Source organism: Calonectris borealis, chromosome 1, assembly GCF_964195595.1.
Source record: "Calonectris borealis chromosome 1, bCalBor7.hap1.2, whole genome shotgun sequence".
Lineage (NCBI taxonomy): Eukaryota > Metazoa > Chordata > Aves > Procellariiformes > Procellariidae > Calonectris > Calonectris borealis.
The window spans coordinates 77,810,303-77,832,078 of record NC_134312.1 but is presented as its reverse complement, the minus strand read 5'-3'; the positions used below and the strand labels follow the sequence as shown (position 1 = coordinate 77,832,078).

Sequence of the window (21,776 nt, the reverse complement as noted above, 5' to 3'; positions counted from 1 at the left end):
AAAAAACCTTATTCCTTTTATTCCTAACAATATTGGCAATAGCTTGTTCTTTGTATCTGTTTTTCTTGATTAAACTCCTACATTCTTAACCTCTGGCTTATATTAAGTATTACTCTTTTTTATGCAATTCTAACTTTGAGTCTGCTTGGTGTTTTAATTAATATAATATTCCTTCTGAAAACAGGAGGCGGCTTTTTCAAACAGGATTGATGCTTAGAGAAATATTCTTAATTAGCATTCATAGTTTTCTGCACTTTTTTATTTTCCTCATGGTGTTACGGTTTCTAATTGTTTTTTTCCCCTTGGAAGAACTGACTTATTTTAAAGCTACAAATACAGTGGTTTGAATGTTAATCATGCTTGCAGATGACGGTATAAACTATCATGATTTCTTGTTCAAAAGTTACACTGATTTTTAGATTTCTGATCTGTTGTTTTTCGTATGCTAAGATGACTTCTTAGAGAATCTGCTTGTGGCAGACACAGCGTTTTTTGTTAGTGAGAAGTCTTTTGTCTCTAAACATTTTGTAGATAGCACTGTGTCTCCCCTCCTGTGCCCACATATTTTACTCAGAATTTAGTTATTCATGATAATGTTGATTTTCACCCCCTCCCCTTTTGTTACATGCAGGTGCAATTGTCTTGGGATTTTAATTTGATTCAGTAGATTGTAGTAGACACCTATTAGTAAACTACCTAGTATTTATATGATAAAGCACTGATTTCATAACCATTTGAGCTGTCAGAAACAGTGAAATTTTTGACATAAATTGCCATTTTCCTTTCTTTTTTCCAAGTTGCTCCTTAGACCTTAGAACCATTTTTTTAACAACCCAAGAATTAGACTAACCCCACCAGGTTTCAGTAGCACCACCTAGGCTTTCTGTTTTATAGCCCAAGCTCCCAGTGTTGTTGTACAAACAAATGAATTACCTCCTTATTATTCTCTAATGCCAACGTGAGTTCAGAATGCTGAAGACCGTACACGTCCGCGTTAGCGGTGACAACAGGATAGGGTACCAGACGTTCCTACTGATGCTGATGACAACGCCTGCGTTGGGACAGAGCCTCTGCTAGAGCTGTGGAATGTGCAGCTGGTGACGTTGAATCACTGTGGATATAAGATGCCTTTGGACTCACCCAGGTGTGGGGCTGTTCTGCAAAAAACTAGGATAGCCTTTTTATGGTGACTGCCAGCCAAACTGCATCGCATCTCACCCTCATTTCTAGGAAAACAAGAAGTAATAATCCCGTGAAATGCTCTGATTCTAAGGAAAGGGATTTTTGGAAACGTTTCCAACCATCTCAGTTGCTCGACCCACTTTCTGAACCACTGCACCCTCTAATGGGGTAAAACAGATTGACGTTCAAAGCAGCCAATTTATTTTTGTATTGTTTATATCCTTCTAGTCCTTATAGGCATAATACAACAGCCCATTCTTGTGACAGTAAAAGAAGCACAGTTTTGCTGAATGTAGATTACAGGGGAGGTGTGAATATCCAATAAAGACTTCATATGATTCATCTCTACTCTGGGTTAATGAAAAGTATGTAAATAGCTGTATACATTCATGGTGAAATGAGAAAGAAATTCTAACAAAATCATAGAAAGGAGAATTTATTTCACTTCTAAGTCCAGAAAAAGGTATGATTTTTTTTTTCCTTATTGTGTGAAGCCATCTTATGTTACCAAAGCTTTGTGGGGAAGTAAAAGTTTGAACAATGAAAGTGAGATGAAACAGACACTTAACCACGACGTTGCATCTTGTCAAACAGGTAATTCTCTAATGGACCAATGAAAGCCAACGATGACAAGTTGTGGTCAACAGTCCTTGAATGTGCTGATGGTTCTCCTTTCCTTACTCTTGTCAGCAGGTAACTTTTATACTTTGAATTTATCTTTCACAGATGTGTGCCACAGGGAAAAATTAGTTGCAATTTAATACTGGGTTCCTACAAAACAAACAAGATCAAATGGATTGTTAATTGAGTAATAAATAAATAAAGCCTCTTTATATTTAAGAACTAGAAGCTGGAATTTGAAATGCAATTGAAAATTCAGTTTAAGAAGGAAAAAGTGGTGGGATACTGACATGGTAAAGCAGGCTGAAAACTAAAAAGAAACAAAGCTACTGTTTTGATATGCTAGTTTTTCAGCTCATCTAAAAGAAAAAAGCAAGCTCTACACCACTGTACAATCCAACCATTTTGCTAAATAGCCATCTATTGGAAGTAGAGCAAGTGGGATTCCAGTTGTGTGTTTTTATGTGTACTCTTGCACACAAGAGTATCTAAGCATGTGAAGGATTGAACTTGGAACTTCAGCTGTTCTTGAGATGAATACATGTTAGATACCATGTAACTTGTCTTAAATATGTTTAAAAGAAAAATGCCTGACATCATGGTACGCAAATATTATGTTATTTTTCTGAACCTAAAGAATTGACTGGACCAGGGAGTGGTTCCAGAGATTTTTCTCCTGATGCGTGGTAGATCTGCCCTAGATGTTTACTACTAGCACACTGAAAGGATTTGTGCAGAAATCTGTCAGTTGTTAGATTGAGAATTAGTCGAATGCTATGATTAGTAGTTGCATTTGTTCTTCAGGACTTATTTATGACATTTAGGTTTTCTGTAATTATGAATGAATATTTAAAAAAAAATTAAAAAGGTTCTTAGCCCAGATAGATTTGATCCTACGAGTTTTTAACTCTCAGTGCAACCTCTTTTATCCTCCATTCTTGAAGGACTTTTTAATCCAAAAAGATCTTTTTTTCCATCACTGCTCCATATTCCCTTGTACTACATCACATCCCTAACCACCATACTTAAAACTCTACCAGGCACGATGTATCTTGAAGTATCCTTGTGCTCCAGTAAGAGTTGTTACTACTCTGTCCATGTAATGCCTATAATATTCAGTGTTAGATCCTGATCAATTAGTTCAAGGGTGCATTTTGTTGCCCACAGTCTCATTGCTTGTTTGCAAGTGTTCACATTGATTCTCGCTGATGATAGTTCATTATTTAGCTATAACTGACACAGTCGTTTTGCTAACAATGTTAGAATGCTATCAACTGATGACTACTCTGCCTAATCTTAAAACACTATTTTCCTTTAGAGTCCTTCCACTGGTATCCCTGTGTATGGCGCTGCATCCCCAGCTATGTAACTACCCTCCTGCTATGCACTAGCAACAGGCACAGGGGTTGTAGCAGCTTCTTTGTTGTTTTCCAGGTTAAAGCCATTTCAGAAAGCTATTTCCCTGGTACATGAATGAAGCCAATTATTCAAGAAGACCTCAGTGAATGTATCCCAGCGATCAAACATCACAAAACTTTTCCAGCTGCTCCAGTCTTTTCTCTTGATTTTTGTTAAGTTTTCATACCTTTACCACTCTTTATAGAGGACTTCTATGAGAGACCTCCTGAGATCCCACTTCGCCAACCATTTTCCTCAAGATGATATAAATACCTATGTTCCAGTTGAACGGGACACTGTGATTACACTGTGTGTGCAAACAGAAGTAGTCAGCCACTGGTATATATACACATTTATTCCCTCAAAGCCAGTGTTCTGATATTTTTTTCTCTTAGAAGAAAAGTACTGCCTCTGAAGTACAATGTTTTTATTTGAAACTAATTACATATAGCTTTTATTTCTTACATAATTTATTTATTAACATCACAAACTATTGTCTTTGTAAATGTGTACCTTATCTTCTTGTTGCTTCTTGGCTATTAGTATTTTATTATCTGACAGTCATTATTAGCATGTAGAGTACAGGCTTAATTTGAAATCATCGCAACAAGCCAGCCTAACTCTGCTCCGTGGGGAATTTTACTACTGACATCTGTAGGAATGGGTTTAGGTCATTGCTATCTCACATGCATTTTACAGGATTAAATTTATTATTTATTATTTTGCAGCCAGCATGAATGTAAATTTTTTTGTCCAAGGCAGGTCAGCTTCTGTAACGGAAAACTACTGGCTTTATGCAGTGAGAATGACAGGGGAAAAAAAGGATGCTACTCTCACTGGAATGATATGAACATCATTTTTAAACTGAGCTGAAATGAAAATCTAATGGCAAGACTCCTTTTGAGTTCCCTAGATTTACAGACTTCTGTCTGTAAGATCGTGCTTTACTTCCAAGTCTTTGATATACTAAGATTCACAATCTTAGTACTAAATTTCTAAAATCTTGTATGCATGGTTGAAAACTGCGCTTAACAGTTGGTAACTTTCCCTGGCTCCACAGGCGGAATGAAAGTAAGGGCACGAGTAACAGAAAAGTTCCCAGAGCGGCTGTTCTCAGAGCCCGGTCTTCATCCTGTCAGGAAAGGAGAGAAGCAGCAGCAGAGGCAGTGGAGCAGAGGTGTGGTCAGATACCGGGGTCGTGGCTCAGAATGAGGATGAAGTTTGGCTGTGTGGTTAGGAAGGAGATGCAGTTGCCTAACGTGGGCAAAATGCTCTCAGGGCAGGGACAAATAACGCAGAAAAGAAAGGCTTCAGTTCAGAGTAGGTAGGGTATGGCTCCATTTAAAAAAAGGATGAAATTGGATTGAGGATACTGAAACTTCAGTCAGTGCTATCAAGATCACAATGGCATGCAATTTTAGGATTTGTGAACATTTACTAGTTGTACTAGCTGCACAAGGAATGCATAATAAAGGGAGGAGCAGCATGCAGTCATGCCAGAAGAATATCCTTTCTGACCACTAACTCTTAGATTTGCTTTGCAGTAATGTTGATACTTATATTCATGTAATGGTTTGAAACACATTTATAAAATCAGGGATGACAGCAAGGCTTATACTAACAAGCAAAAATTGACAGATTATTTGCACATTACAGTATTTTTTTCTTTGAAGTAGGGAACGAACATCCGTATAGTGAAATTATCAGAGGATCTCAAATGATTGGCATTGTGCTAAGCAAAATGCATACATGTGAATATTTCTGTGGATCCATATGGAAAGCTTATAAAGACCAGCCATTCTGAAAGCCTTGGGGCTTTGAAAATTTAGTAGCTAAATTAAAAATTTAATCAGCATTACACAGATCTCTAACTGTGAACAGATAGGGAAGTAACAGTTTGATGTACACTGGCTGTTCACTTTTTAAGGTAAACTAGGTAAATCTTAAGATGAGCTGAAATCAGTCATTTGAGGCATGACAGACTATTCTCCTCTCGAAATTAGTAGGAACAGAGATAGGAGCATCCATATCACTTAACTGTTCAATAATACTTTTCAAAAATAGGATGAGAATTTGCACATGCAACTCCACTTCAGAAACAGCTGTCATCTTTGCAACAGACAAGAGCCTTTCAGGTACAATACTTTTATCTGAAGTATTTCTGTAGAAATAAGGCTCTTTAATCCTCAGGATTTAAGCAAAGTTATTTTCAGGAAAAATACTTCTAAAAAAAAAATTACACTTTGTTTATTGGATCTCTGATTCTCAGAGAAGCAAAGACAGCAAGTAAAATTACACAGATTACAATAAATTGATGAAGTTTTTTCACTGTGTACTAGGTCTAGCTGGGATGGGGTTAATTTTCTTCACAGCAGCCCGTATGGGGCTGTCTTTTAGATTGGTGACCAAAAGGGTGTTGGTAACACACCAGTATTTTGGCTATCGCTGAACAGCCCTTACACAGGATTAAGGCTGCTTCTGTTTCTCACTGTGCACCCCAGCGAGGAGGCCGGGGTGGGCAAGAGCCCGGTAGGGGACACAGCTGGCACAGCTGACCCCAACTGGCCAAAGTGATATTCCGTTCCATGTAACGGCATGCTCAACAATAAAACTGGGATGGGAGGTTATCCAAAAATTGCTCAGGAACTGGCTGGGCATCAGTCTGCTGGTAACGAGTGATTGCTTTAACATCACTTGTGGGTTGGGGGTTTTTTTGTTGGTGGTGGTTTTTCTTACTCATTTATTAAACGGTCTTTATCTCGACCCATGAATTTTCTTGCTTTGCCCTTCTGATTCTCTCACCCACTGGGAGGGAGGGTGAGCAAGCAGCAGTGTGGTGCTTAGCTGCATACCAGGGTTAACCCACCACATACCGACAGCCAAATTCAGACTATAATTCAGTCATCATGTTATGCTCTTATTTGTGCATTTATTTTAATCACTGACACACATCTTACTATTTAAGGATTTGCTTAGGGACTACATTTTATTATAGACATCACTTCTCCTCTGACCTGATGTTATCTTCATTCGCCCTTCATTCTGTAGTCGTCCTTCCCCCAGTTTTCATCCCCAAAGAAGTTAGGGGTTTGTTTTCCTTTTAAAATGGGCAAAGGACCTGTTTAGGGATCAGGGGACACTTTCACATGTGCTGTTAAGTAAACCACTTTGCAGTGACGAGCAAGCTAAACTTCTTAGGGTCCTCTAGTGCATTCTCACAATGCAGTGTCTTTCTCAGAGCACTGAATAATTTCAGAAGCATGGAAGTATTCGATTGCTTATGAAACATAAAGAACTAGTTTTAATTCTTATAACATGCTCTAGATGTATATATAAGTCAGGTATAACCTTGCAAGGCTGCTGTTCCCTTGTGGTAGCTTAACACGGGTTTAAGTTCACCTAAGCTAAGTTGTAGTAATAACATATGAAAAACGATATTTTTGCTATCCTGTTATTTGCAAAGCTAGTTCTGGCAATAAAAATTTTCCATTAAAATGTCCCAAGCTTGAAACCACCACCATCTATACTGGAGGCTTCAAAAATTACTAATGTGTAACTAGTTGTAATAATGTAACTTTTAAAAGGAAAAATAAGTTAATATATCTTTAGCCATAAAAGGCATTATACCTGCATTTTGAAAAAAATCTGTTGATAATGCATGATAAACAAAATTTGTGTTGCACTCCAAGGCTTTGCAGGTATCAAAGAAGAAAATTTTGTTTCCTAAGAGCAGCTGATATAATCAAAGTGCAGATATTCCAACTAAGAAAGAATAAGTCAAGATGGCTAAAAAGTGAGAACTCTCAAACTGATAGTTCAGTTATATTTTCTCTATGGCTGCAACTGAAGTAGTACATACATAAAGCCATCTAATTCTGGTAAGAAATCTGTAGGTTCAGTGAAAGTTATCCTTCAGCTGGATAGGGAGAACACTGGACAAGATGGGGAGGAAAAAACCAAACATAAATGTTCAGGATATAAGCAACCCCTAAAGGAGAAGAATGGAAAGACATTTTTCTTACTAGAGAGTTTATTGCACAGCTTTTTCAATACAGCACATATGTATCTTCCTTTGAAGCATTTGAAGCTGGCCATTTATCAGAGAAGGATTAGATGGGTGCTCTTCTGCTGGATACTGTAAATAAAAATACCGTGGATAAACATCACTATCAGAAGTGCAGTGCCACACTATGAAGGTTACCCCTTCACTTGCATTTATTAGGTCCAATGATAAGACTGACTTTCTGTTTGTTGACATCATGGACTCGCCTTTTTCCCTAGTAATGATGACTAGTGGAACCACACACGTTGTAATGCATATAATGCACCCTTGCAAGCTGATAACAAATATTTACAAAACACTTAGGGACCTTTATAGGTGCTTAACCATGTGCATCTAATGCCATTTGACTTGCCCCAGATCATCCATGTGTGTACTGGACCTACAAGAGACCTGCGTCTCCTCCACTGAAAGCCAGAGACCAGACAGGGCAGCCTAGGGAAATCTTAGCTGGAGTCCTGTATTTAAGTAACTGAAATCAAGCTCCTTTTCTTGTTAGAAGTCAAATACTTAGTTAAAAGTTCTATATAGTTTGTGAATTTCTCCCATGCCACGTGTCTCTTCCATTATTTTCTAGATTTAACTTTACCAAAAACAAATGGTACGTAGTTAAAACTCAAATGATGATGGGACAGAGTGCAACCTCAGCAGGTTTCTGTTGATGCAGAAGAGGGAGGAGTGGCTGATAGGGTTGTGCTGCTATCCAGAGGGACCTGGACAGGCTGGAAAAATGGGCTGACAGGAACCTCATGAAGTTCAACAAGGGGAAGTGCGAAGTCGTGCACCTTCCTGGGGAGGAACAACCTCAGGCACCAGTATATGCTGGGGGCCAGCTGGCTGGAAAGCTCTTTGTCTTTATGGCTTCATTAGTCGGAGTGCTGCCAGCAGGTCAAGGGAGGTGATCCTTCCCCTCTACTCAGTGGGGAAGTGTCCATTTCTGGGCTTCCCAGTACAAGAGAAAGATGGAGCTACTGGAGAGAGTTCAGCAGAGGGCCACTGAATGATGAATGTGACCGGAGCATCTCTCATACGAGGAAAGGCTGAGCGAGTTGGGACTGTTCAGTCTAAGGAAGAGAAGGCTCAGGGGGATCTTATCAATGTATATAAATACCTCAAGGGGAGATGTAAAGAGGACGGAGCCAGGCTCTTTTGGGTAGTGCCCAGTGATAGGACCAGAGACAATGGGCACAAACTGAAACAAAGGAGGGTCTGTCTGAATATCAGGAAACACTTTTTTACTATGTGGGTGACTGAGCACTGGAACAGGTTGCCCAGAGAGGTTGTGGAGTCTCCATCCTTGGAGATATTCAAAAGCCGTCTGGACATGGTTCTGGGCAACAGGCTCTAGGTGGCCCTACTTGAGCAGAGGCGTTGGATCAGATGACCTCCAGAGGACCCTTCCAACTGCAACCATTGATTTTTTTCAAAACTTAATCAATCCTGGAACACTTTCATTATTGCTATGTTAATTAAGGGGAGGGTGCAGGGAAGTAAGTACTTGTTCAAACAAATGCATGTTCGTGCAATTACATGCTTTGTGGATTTTGCGACAGAATTTGAACATGCAGATTTGTTGCAAGAGTTACGGAGGGTTTTGAAAACCTAAGTCTAAAGAAAGACAATTTCTTTACTGATTATAGCATCCTCAGATTTGGAACACACATTTTTCCCAGGCAGGGCAAGACCAGATATGTAATTAGTTTTCTCAATATCTATGTTCCTTTAGAAATAACATTCTTCTAGCACTTTTGGTTCCTGACTGAATTGATCTACAAAAGGATTTTCTCTTTTGTTAAAGTAATGATGACAGGTATGTGTGTGTGCAGGTGCCAGTGTGTGTGTGTGTGTATATATAGAACCACAGAATAGTCTGGAAGGGACCTTTAAAGGTCATCTAGTCCAACCCCCCTGCCAAGGGCAGGGACATCTTGAACTAGACCAGGTTGCTCAGAGCCCCGTCCAACCTGACCTTGAATGTTTCCGGGGATGGGGCATCTACCACCTATGGGCAACCTGTGCCAGTGTTTCACCACCCTCCTTGTAAAAAATTTCTTCCTTAAATCTAGTCTGAATCTACCCTCTTTTAGTTTAAAACCATTCCCCCCTGTCCTGTCACAACAGGCCCTGCTAAAAAGGTTGTCCCCGTCTTTCTTGTAAGCCCCCTTTAAGTACTGAAAGGCTGCAATAGGGTCTCCCCAAAGCCTTCTCTTCTCCAAGCTGAATAACCCCAACTCTCTCAGCCTTTCTTCATAGGAGAGGTGTTCCGTCCCCCTGATCACTTTTGTGGCCCTCCTCTGGACCCGCTCCAACAGGTCCATGTCTTTCTTGTGCTGAGGCTCCAGAGCTGGACGCAGGACTCCAGGTGGGGTCTCACCAGAGCAGAGTAGAGGGGCAGAATCACCTCCCTCGACCTGCTGGCCACGCTTCTTGTGATGCAGCCCAGGGTACGGCTGGCCTTCTGGGCTGTGAGCACACATTGCCCGCTCATGTCCAGCTTTTCATCCACCAGTACCCCCAAGTCCTCCTTGGCATAGCTGCTCTCAATCCCTTCATCCCCCAGCCTGTATATATATAAATGTAAAATGTTTAGAGTGGTTTTCCTTCACTCAGAGGGCAGTACAAGTTACCTCGTTTTCTCTTCAGTTTAGTACTCTGTTTTGTGCTCTAGGCTCCCTCTATACACATGAACAAAGAAGTAATCTCCACTTCACAATCCTTAAAATGTGACTAGACCTACCAAAAGAGAGTGAGAGATTCTTGAAATTAATGTCTTTCATAAAATTGAGAAACAAAAGTGTCAGGAATAGGCTTTTTTAAGCAAGATAGAAAGCAATGAATATTAGATGGTTAGGGTGCACAGATGCAATTACAGATCAACAGGGACTATGTGCAGAGATGCAATACAGTTAAGCTAAATCCATGCAAGTCATTATCTGTAACCTCTTGTACTGGTAAACTGACACAAAAATCATACACCAAGTTAAAAGAGTTAATTCTGTCAGTCTAAAGTGAATATCCTTTATTAATTGGTGTAACCTTATGAAGTGCAGCTAGCCACAGCATTGCTGTGCCTCTGTTTTCTCATCAGAGTAAAAACATTTCACTGCTAAGAATATTCAGACTCTTGACTTCTACATTTCACTTTCCTTAGAGTGTAAAGGCCTTTGGGGGGTCTGTACGGTACATGTAATCTTAAATGATGCCGTAAGGCCTACCATAACACAAACTATAAATGAGTTAAAATGTTGGCAGTATCTGGAACCAACCACTGTCTCTTACAAGACTTTTTAGATCAACCACCGAGTCGCGTGTGGTTGCTTATGACCGTACTGGAAGGGATCTATATCCTGCCCCTCTGCACGGTTGATTAGCTCAGGGAAACTAAGATGATTGCACAGCGTCCAGTTCAGAGCTGTTTGCAACCAGTAGGCTTAGAGCATGGTCAGAGAGCTTCCATCTGCCCACAGTCTTACCACGTGGATGTAACCACAGCGTGCCTGCCGCCGCACCACCGTCAGCATTCTGCAAGTCTGCATTCAAAGGATATGTATGGAGAGCATTTCTTTCTCTTTTTTTTTCCAGGAAAAGCGATGGTGAAATCAGTGCGACATATTCGTGTAAAAAATGTTCTTAGAGATGTAATAAACACTTTACATGAGAAATTAATGAAGGAGAAATGTAAGAACTCCCAGGAATAGCTGTATTTCTGTTAGTTCTATCTATTTGCAAATTCAGAGTTGTTCAGATCTGTTATACTGTTTTGTAATTACTATTTCTAGCTGAATAATCCCTATCAAAGAATGATCTTTACAGTAGAGAAGATATTTTCTGTCAAGAATAGTGACTGTAAATCACGTGCCATCAAACTTTTATTGCAGTTTTTACACAGACTTTGTTTTTATGAAGTCATCCCAGGAGAATCAAACATGAACATTGTTAGGTGTTTATGGATATCCATATACTTAGAACAGCAGTATGAAAACGTTTCCCTAAATATTTTTGTGCTTCTTGGCATGGAGGGCATTTCTTCTCTTCCCTTAAAAGAAATAATAGTAATCAGAAACAGTTACAATAGAAGTCAAAATACAACAAGAGGCTAAATATTGTAATTTTTTAGTACGAGATGTTATGATGTTAAAAGTTCTGAAATATTAATGTTTTTCAGAAATCAAACAACAATTGTTTAAGCTTAACCAATGAAAAATTATAGTTCATAACATACAGGTAACACAAGTGACTGAAAAAGCCAATATTGTTCTTTGTTTTACAGCGTTATCCGCACATTTTCGGGTCTGCGAACCATATACGGACTACAAAGGTCGCTACCACTTTGGTTTTCACTGCCCCCGTCTTTCTGACAATAAATCTTACATCTTTTGCTGTCACCATAACAACACCGTATTTAAATACTGCTGCAATGAGACAGAATTTCAGACTGTTATGCAGATGAACTTAACAGGGAACGCAGATGGATATATGCATAAGTAAGTAAATGAGTTTTAAAGTACTCTTCACCAAACTGTTCCTGGTCTAATAACGTAGTCTGAGGTGTACTTAATGATGGAAGCAATTAGAATAATTGCACATACAGAAAAATACTAAAAGGTTTTTGCTGTTACAGAACTGCTCTAAAAGAAAGGATATTTTAGCTTTGCTGTCTTTGCTTTGACATGGGCTATAAGCATTGCTAGGAGAGCAGGTGTGTAGAAGTTACATATAACTGTAACAAATATAAAGTTACATATAAAAGCAACAAAAGTCTCTCCCCTTACCCCAATCTGATCCAAACTGTGTTTAAATGTGTATCAGTAAAAATAAACCCCGAAGCTGTCCGTAGGGGAGAGAGAGGGAGTGAGTTGACATTTTCCGTATCAACCCAAATGCACTATTTTGAATCTCTGGTGTTTTGAATATAAATCTCTTGTAATCACTGACCTTGGGGAACAGAACATACTTGCTTATATACTAACATTGTGTGGTCTTCTTGCCTGATACCTGGGATACTTCCATGTACTGCTGGGGCCTATGCTCTAAGATAAATGTCAGTAACTTTTTTTTCTAAAGTTACCTTATCTACCTATTACCTATCTACGATGACAAAATCTTCACTCGTGGTCTGTCTCCTATTTAGTATTGACATTCTGGCCACACTGATCTGCTGCAATTTCTCTTGATGCAGAGGGCAACTTTCAGCTGATGTAAACCCCCAAGGTCGAATTCTGATCTATCTGCTTTGCCCTGCCGTTTTATTCTGATATCCAGCCCCTCCAGAGCAAGGAAGGGGCAGATCAAAGATAACTGGAATTCCAGTCTATTGGTTTTTGTTTACAACAGGGATTTTAGTGTTTTCTTCTGCGGTGCAAAAGTCAGTCGGTGTGTTGTCATTCATTCCTATGGAAGCAGGTGCGAGGCAGCTAGGAGACTATGGTGCTGGAATACTGGCCAGCTCTTTTAACTCGCTGTGTGCGGCTGCGTCCAGCAGCAGCCAGCTCATGGAGTCAGCAAACTGTTGTCTTCCGTAACAACCACTTCTCATACAGCTCTGCCTAGAGAAGTTTGAATCTTGCATAGATGTGGAAGTTGCATACTCTAACTTTACAGGTGTTAAAGTGACAATCACATGCTATAAAGAAGTCTGTGTAGTGCAAAAAGACAAAAATAGACTCTACTCATATAAGATACCTTTAAATCAATGTGGATCTATACTGTCTTGTTACTGTATGTGCAGCTATGTTCTTGAGGTGAAATTTCCTTGCCTTGGCCTTGTAGTGCATCTGGGAACATCATGAGAACATATCGCACAGAACGCTGGGGAGACATTTCAAGTCTAACAGGCCCATTAAAGGCCATCCATTTTCTCCACCCTTTGGGCAGTCCAGACAATCTAGAAACTGGTAGCACCCTCACCCGGGGCTACCCAGCTCTGCCAACATATATGCCTCCAGGCAACCTGGTGGAGTTTATACCACAGTATGCCCCAGAGCCCCCATGCAATGCATACTCTACATACACTCTGTGGTAAAAGTAGGATGTGCTCCCCCTTTGTTTGCTGGGATGACCATGCTACCACGGCAGCAATCGGATGCCTGCCTGAAGAGAGATCCTCACAGGACTCTCAGTGCGGAAGGGCTGTGCACATCGTGGCAGACAGAGCCAGAAGCTGCTTCACACTCAGAGTGATAGAGAGAGAGTCTCAAGAATGGACTGGGGTGGCTGTTGCCCCCACACTTTTCCAGTTCTTTGTCTCCCACATAGCAAATTTGCTTTATTTCTTCCCTTACTGTTCTGTAAACCCTGCACCAACACTGCTGAGCAACCAAGTCTGCCTAACAGGCAGCTTCATCACAGAGTTTGGGATGTTACTGGCCAGCTGTAGTTCAGCCAAGAAGAAAACCAGTGCTTGGGGCTTTTTCCAATACCTCAGCAGCTACTCCATGTAGTCATGGCCAGAGCTTACTGAGGTAAGGCCCTTCTGTTCTTCCTTTCACCAACGACCTGAAATGGACAGGGCAATCACCCACTTTCCAAAGCAGACACGCACAGAGGAACAGGTACAATCTGATTGCAAAATATGCCCCGGGATGTAGAACATTTCTCTGCCTCCTGCATTCTCTGTTTGCATGCCCACTCACATACACATGCACACACACCCACAGAAATAAATATAGGGCTGTTCATATTATAGGGCTGTTGCGTGTGAGCAGTTCCTCAATGGCAAAAAGGTACTTTGGTATTCTATGAACTACAATATTTATTTTAATGAAAATATTCAGAGCATAGTGTAACTATTATATTAGTTTTCATTTAGCGATCTTTTTTTTTTTTTTTTAAAAGTCACCTCATTCAGTTGTGATGGAGAAAAAGCTACCTCTGTAGTCTTTGTTGGTAAGATTCATGGTTGAGAACCACCTGCAGACTATTTACCATATATGTCTTCAGTCCAGAATTTCCTGTGCACATTAGCTATGTGCTGATCTTTTGCAAATGTATGTAAAATCATGCTAAATACAATAAAAAGCTTCTGGAGATGTAGCTTAGAGAAGTGCAAGAGTGGAACTGGTTTTGCCTTTTTGTAACTTCCTGAAACATCACTTCTGATAAATCAGTCAGGGCCAAGAAAATGAAGAGACGCTAACTTTCTACATAAAACTCCACCAATGTAGTGAGACAGAGGGAGAGAGATCTCCTCACCCTGAGCTCACTGAGATTGGTAGAAAACTTCCTGATAATTTTTAGTATGCTGTGGAGGGGCAGAAAGAAGTGAAGCCTAGATGCCTACATTAAAAACATTGTAAAAAACATCTTACTTAATACACTCTGACTTTATTTAACATATACGATAATTTAACTTTATTTGGATTCTCATACATCCAGGGTTCACTTTACAGTAACAAAGTCAGCTCTTTGTTTAGATCTAATTTCACACACCACTGAAAAAAATTCTGATGAAACCTATTGTACTGTGACTGGGGAGAATGATTTAGGATATGGCAATAGCCATGAACTGAAAAAACGGATTATAGTTTTCAGGGAAGAGTGATTCAATATTCTTATTTGGTTTATTTCAATATTATTATTTGGTTTATTTTTCCCTTTAGCCATTCTTGTGATCATCAAAACAAGTTTCTTGTTTTATAATGCAGTTGAGGGAAAAAATTAATGAAGTGACGTGTAACTTCTTTGTCATGGCACAGCTGAAAAAACACATTTGTCTTCTACAGTCACACAATATAACTATAGCCAGGTTTATTTATATTTTTTCCATTAGTATAACAAAAGATTTCTATGTTTTTATAAGTGGAGAATACTGGACTATTATATCTTTGCGATCATGCAGCTTAATCAGTCTATAATATTTTTGAATGTGAACAATTCATTTAGTATTAAATATAGAAATACCAATGATGTCTAACAGACAAGAAAAGTTCTGCCATCCAAAGTATTTTTCCATAAAACTTTGTCTAATAAGTTGTTTAACTATTCTTAAAAATAGTATTCACTTGAATCTAGTATTCGTACTCTCTCAAATTTTCTATTATGCATGTTTTGGTGGATTATCAGCAGAACTACTATGCTAGGGATCCTTAATCTGGTACTGGAACAGTGTTATGGCGGTCTGTCATGCATCCATGTTTTTCCTTATCCCTTTTTCCAGTTTTCTTTTTTTTTCAGGAATGGCTGAATGGCTTTTGCACCACACTACAACATTGCACCAAAAGGAACGTGAGGATAGAATAGCACTATCTTTCTCCATGTACAACATGTCCCCTGCAGAGCTGGCACTTGCTTAAATATTTCCCAGAAAGCAAAAAAAAAAAAAAAAAAATTATCAATTCCACTACCAACTGTTGCAAAAAGATGTAATTTAGCTGGGAAGACCTCTTAGGTACTACAGTAATAGATCCTACAGGAAAACACAGGATTGGGCAAAGGCCTTGAGATAATAGTAAAAACAAAATAGGGAAAAAAATCACATTTAAAGTGTACATGCAAAACCTACACAGATTTCCTCAGTGTTAGAAGTGCCAAGGCATTTGCTAGGATGTAAGCTTGCATTTCCTTGGGGCAACACTTAAAAAGTGCTGCTACTGCAAGTAACAGCCCTGTTTAAGGAGAATAGGGAAAGAAAGTTTTCATGGCCATCCGCCCACATTTAAACTCTGCAGCTGTAGAATTCTGCTCACAATTGTTTTGATTTGTGGGTTTTTTCAAGCCTGAATTCCCAAATGAGTTATTTTCTGTTCATGTGCTGCACGTAAAAAACAACAAACTCTTCTAAAAAAAAAATAGCCTGATCCTAACCTGCTTGTCATCTGTCTCAAAAAGTTAATGAATTAGATGGAAGGAATCACATGGGTAAGAACAACAATAAAAGAACCTGTCTTTCCATTTGTGTGTAGGGATGTTAGAGAAATCTAAGCAGGATTCTGTAGATGGAATAGGAGGAGATGGATGGTAAAAGTATTTATTGTTCTTGGAGAGCCCAATTCAGGGCTCCCTGAAGTCAGAGCAAATCTTTCCATTTACACAAGTGGGCTCTGTATCAAGGCTATACCATATATACATCGTGTTTCTATAAAAGACGAAGTGTCTTAAAATAATGAGCTACTAAGCTTTTCTGATGGGTCCATGAATTACCCTGTTTCACAGCGAAGCTAAAAGGAAATTGTCTTGTAACTTTTACTCCAGATTTAGCTTTTGTATTTGTGTGCTAGCAGCAGTGGAAGACTGGGCAACATAGCTTTAGAAGTCTTTTTCCCTGTTATATTGCTAAACCTTGTGCTGAACCTAAACAAAAACCTCCAAAATGACTTACTGGGAGGGGCAGGAGCCCTAGCAGGGCAGGGCAAGCTTTCCAGCCAGGGAAGGGAAAAGGAGATTTAACCACACCAAAACAATATATATACTTGATTGTGTATATATACTTATACTTGATTATCCTTGTGTAGGAACAAACCCCTCTAATTTGAATCTCAGTAAATTTGGAATCTGTTCACACTTTATTTTTAACTGAAATGAAACTTCTGCACGAAAGTATAGGAAAATCAGATTGCAAGATGAAACTTTTACAATTAAATCATTCAATTCAATGAAATGAGAGCAAGTCCTAAGAGTTTTTTGATTCCCAGTTCTTTTCTGTGTCTCTGGCCTTACTGTTATTCAGTGTAAGTAAGATTTGTTTATTTTCTAATTAAGACATCTTCTTAATTTGTAGGGAAGTTTTAATTTTTACTATAAGTAGTAGCCATCAGCAAAATTAGTATTTTCTACCATCTTAATAGTTTGAGAAACAGAAAACATCAAAGTATGGATTTTCCCTCTGTGTTCAAAACATACTACTTATTAATTTTGCTTGTGATTTTTCACAAGGCCCTTTTGATAATGCTGTTGTCCCACTGTCTGTTAATTAAAATAAAAGTCTTTCATTTTTCTACTTGTGAGAAACATGTTACTTAGAAGGAGCAGATGGATAACTCACACATGGCATGATTAATAAATTGTTGCTTTAAATTGGAACACTCAAAATAGCTCTCATTTTCGCTAACCAAAATTTTGACGGGTGAAACTGAATACCTAAAATACAAACAAATTCTTTTGAGTTTCCATGCTTCTCACATTGTTGCCAAAACAAAAATAACATGTTTTCTAATATTTCCATTCTTACTGTGGATCAAATACAGCTCACCTATTTGTAAAATGGATCCTATTGTCGTTAGTGATGAAGAACAGGATTTCTTACGGTGGATTTCTTCCTGACTTCTCCAGCCTTTACTTCCCTTTTATTTATATTAGCAGAAAATAGAAGAGTTTACCCCAATAGGAATAAATCCACTGAAAGTCAAGAGCAGCACTGCTGAGGAGCCTGGATTAACCAGATCCTGTTATACTTTCAAGTGTCTGGACTGCCGAGATTTTAATGCATTACAAAGGTCTACCCACTGTTGTGTGAAGTTAGGCATGCATGTGTAAGTCTTTAGTAGAGGCAAAGATTCTAGAGTTAAGGGTTTTCAGAAGCACTATATTTTGTCTACTTCCAATCCTCCTGGAAATTTAATAAATTTTTTTTTAAATCCTAAAGTTAGACGGGAAGGGACCCATTAGCAGCTCTGACCTTCCTCTTGTTACTTACAGTTATTTGCTATGGAACCTCATTTAATCTAAGCACGTTATATCTGTGTAGTGGAAAAATCATTCCCTGGAGAGGAGAATCAGTCTCCTTAAGTGCTGACAGGCAGCAACACAGAAATTAAAATTCTGATTTCCTTTTTGATGTCGTGTTTCAAATCCTGATTTTTTTAAAGTATAAAATGAAAGAGTCAAAGTTTAAATGGAAGTGAAAGTTCAAAGCAGAGACTTGAAATGTTTTAGATCTGAAAAGGCTTGGGGCATGTTTTTAAAACGTTAAAATACCTTTCTGGCTTGCATCTATAATATGTCTTCTCAGCCTTTTTTCTTCTCACAACACTTCTGTTTTGATCAATGTTCTGATAAAATACAGTTCCCTCAAAGTTTCTCTGAATGTCTGTGAAAGAGAGCATGGTTGAGTGTATGTTCAATTTTATTGATCTAAGTTCAGGTTCACGTAGATGTGAGTTGTCCACCCATTACTTCGGTACAATTTTTCTCCGAGTTTGCCTTCCTAATGACATTTTTGACAAGTATCCCTTCTGCTTGCTCTTGTTTTTACAGTCTCTGGTACACATACTTCCACATTAGCTCATAGGTCTAGATTAGCCGCCTTCACTGTATACCTAGCAATCTCATTCTTACCCACTTCTTTCTTTCTCTGTTCTGACCTCATCCTCCCCACTCACACAGTTTCCAATCCAAACTGCATTTACACCTGACAGTCATTTTTCTTTTAATAATATTGCATCTCCAGTAGAGCTTTAGCACTTCTTCCCCTTTTTGATCTCCAAATTCTTGACCCCTTACTCCTTTTCCTCCTTTCTCCCCTGTCTTTTAATATCTTTAGTCACCTGTCATAGCATTACAGCTCCGTGCACCATGTCAGCAGCTGATAATTTTTGTGGCCTTTACCTATATATACACATTATAACTACACCACCATACACATATAAATGTAGTACATACTTTCCTTCCTGTGGAATGCGTTGTATAATATGAACTCGTCAATGTTCTTCTTCCCTAAATTAATTACCAGCAAACTAAGGGATCTTTAGCAGTTGCTCTTGAAAGCCTAGTATTCTACTAGTATTTTCTGTATCCAGCAATAGTTAATTATTAAATTCAGAGCAAATCCAAGCACATTAAACACCTTTTAAGACAAGTGGTTTATAATGCATGTCAGCAGTGAATGTTTTCAATAGTATAGACACTCCTCGGTCTCATTTATTACAGCATATTTTCATATGTTTAACCCTCGCTCTCACAAATGCCCTGTCACTTTCAGGAGGGTGACTCTCTGGGAGTGAGAATTTGCAGAATAAGGCATACGGCCCATCAACCATGTACATGTCAGTGGTCTCAATTAAAGCATTGAAGCTAATTGTATACCAAATTTATGTGCTGATATAAATACACAGATGAAAGGGAGAAATAAAAATGTTTGTAAGACAGGGGGCGTTAGTTTTTAAAAACATCCCATGTCATGCCTATCGCAGTATTTAGATTGAAATAATAAATAATTTTTAAGGACGCGTGATAACCTTGATAAACTAACATGATGACCGTTACTGATATAAGAGATAACATTTTTGTTTTCCCTTTTTTTCTTTCACAGCAACTACAGTGCACTGTTAGGTGTGTGGATCTATGGCTTTTTTGTGGTGATCTTGCTGGTACTGGACCTTTTATATTACTCTTCAATGAACTATGATATTTGCAAATTTTACCTGGCTCGGTGGGGAATCCAGGGAAAGTGGATGACACAGGGGCAGAGCCGATGGATTAACCCTGCTCAGGATCCAAGCCAAGTACAGACACAGCCTCAGCCAGAGACACAGCCTCAAACTCAGCCACAGCCTCAAACATCACAGACAGTACATACTTTAAAAGGAGATGCTTTAAGCCCACCCCTGATGTCTTTTCAGAGTACATCTGCCTGGTAAGTAAGTTAAGCCATATTGTGATATATTTTTTGACTCTGTTGTTTTGTAGTGTGAACAATCACTTGTATTTGGAAGCGCCTGTAAATTCAGGCTGAACAGCACCATTTCTAGCACATAATTCTTTATATCATGAACTGTCTTCGAGAATTACTGCTTAAGAGTGATTTCTTACTCTGGAATATATTAAGTGATCTTCTAATCTTCTGAATACTGTTCTCAGAGAAATAGATGCTGCGATTTTTCAGTGCTAAATAGTTTTACTACTCTGTGGTACAAATAAACTACAAATCTTTGTTCTACATCGACCATTATAAAATTAATTTTAATCTGGTGTCAAAGACTAATTGCTATATGTATCTACGTATCTGTTGGTCTGGTTTTAAAAGATTGTATAAATAGCAACACTGAAATAGCTTCAATGCAAGATGTCACAAATCCACACTATTTGTGGCATGAGACACAGAAACAACATAAAAAACAGGTTAGTTTTTTTTATGTGCATAAACAAAAAAGCATAGCTTGATCTCATTTGACACAAGTAGGCTACTGTAAAGTTAAACGCTACAAAACCAAAACAAAACCCTCCAAAAAACCCAGACCAAATGGGAGACATACTTCAGGAGCAGGCAGAACATGCAGTATAAATAGAAGAAACTAAATACTGATAGCCATGGGACAAAATGACATTGAATGATTTTGGACTGTTTTTACCAAAGAAAACAAAAGCAAAGAAAGAGAGCTGAATAAAACGATGCTCTGAATAAGGTGTCAAGAAAGGCGGGGACATTTTTTTTGGCAAGGGAGCGTAAAGATTTGGAAGGGGGCAGAGAAGGTACAGAGTCAGTGTATTTTAGAAGTGTTCCAGAAGGCCGAGTGCTGACTTTTGGCAAAACAGGAACAGGTTGCCCAGAGAGGTGGTAGATGCCCCATTCCCAGAAACGTTCAAGGTCAGGTTGGACGGGGCTCTGAGCAACCTGATCTAGTTGAAGATGTCCCTTCCCACGGCAGGGGGGTTGGACTAGATGACCTTTAAAGGTCCCTTCCAACCCAAATTATTTTATGATTCTATTCTATGATTCTAAAATAAAGTGATCTAAGAATGAGTAGGGTGAAAAAGATGACAGCAGTTCCTGAAGCTGTAGAGCACGTAAAGCCACAACATTGAGCTTGGTCTGAAACCTTTGCATAGTACTGTGTTGCAGATGGGATGATGATAGCAGTGGTCCTTTTATTTCATAACTTGCCCATTAATTTTAAGTGTAAATCTAGAGCAAATAGGGTTGAAGATTTTTCATAATGGAAAAGGTAGTGATAGTTTGACCCAAGGACAAGAATCAGTGAAAGAGGGGGTCATTTGGCATAGTAGCCGGTACTGGATGTATCCAGTGCAGATCAGACTTAAGGACCATTCTAGCAGGCCTTGTCCAAACAGAAGAGTCTAACAGTGCTACTTAAGATAGAGACTTGCTTGTGCTTAATTGTAAGCACTCTTCTTTTCACTACTTCTTCCTCTTCTCTTCTTTTTTCTTCTTCTAATTCCTTCAGCTTTTTTGCACATTGATTTCCCAGTCTTCAGTCAGAATTGACATACAGATTAAGACCAACATTTGTAGTACAATAATTGTATTCTAGCTTAATACATGGTGTGTGCGCCTGTGTGTATACATAAAAATGTAATGACTGCATGAATATATATATATAAAAAAAAAATTAGCCTGGTTATACCACTTGGTAATTCCGCCATACCATTACAAATTAAAGGAAACTACTCAGTAATTCTTGAAGGATTCTTAGTCACTTTCCGTTACTTACTTTTGTTGTTCTGTTTCTTTGCTTTTTTTGAAGGATTAAGCGGGGAATGTATGTTAGGATCAGGTGAGCATATCCCATATGCTCCTTTTCCTGAGTTTGCAGGAGATGAGCATTGATAAGTCACTCCAGTA

At 38.8% G+C, this 21,776-nt stretch overlaps 1 protein-coding gene across 1 annotated transcript; it reads left to right on the top strand.

The window, feature by feature from the left end:
• Positions 1-1,808: 1,808 nt before the first annotated feature.
• On the top strand, positions 1,809-21,712 carry SHISAL1 (shisa like 1). Its single transcript, XM_075164950.1, has 4 exons — positions 1,809-1,875; positions 11,532-11,745; positions 19,506-19,829; positions 21,679-21,712. The coding sequence occupies exons 1-4, from the start codon at positions 1,809-1,811 to the stop codon at positions 21,710-21,712; spliced, it is 639 nt and encodes a 212-aa protein (XP_075021051.1).
• The last annotated feature ends 64 nt before the right edge of the window (positions 21,713-21,776 follow it).

What these genes read in the sequence shown, in the direction of transcription:
- SHISAL1 (XM_075164950.1), top strand. Translation starts at nt 1,809, where the DNA reads ATGACAAGTTGTGGTCAACAGTCCTTGAATGTGCTGATGGTTCTCCTT. An exon ending in GCAGATGGATATATGCATAA is followed by an intron (nt 11,746 to 19,505) that starts GTAAGTAAATGA and finishes TTTCTTTCACAG; the next exon opens with CAACTACAGTGCACTGTTAG. An exon ending in TTTCAGAGTACATCTGCCTG is followed by an intron (nt 19,830 to 21,678) that starts GTAAGTAAGTTA and finishes CTTTTTTTGAAG; the next exon opens with GATTAAGCGGGGAATGTATG.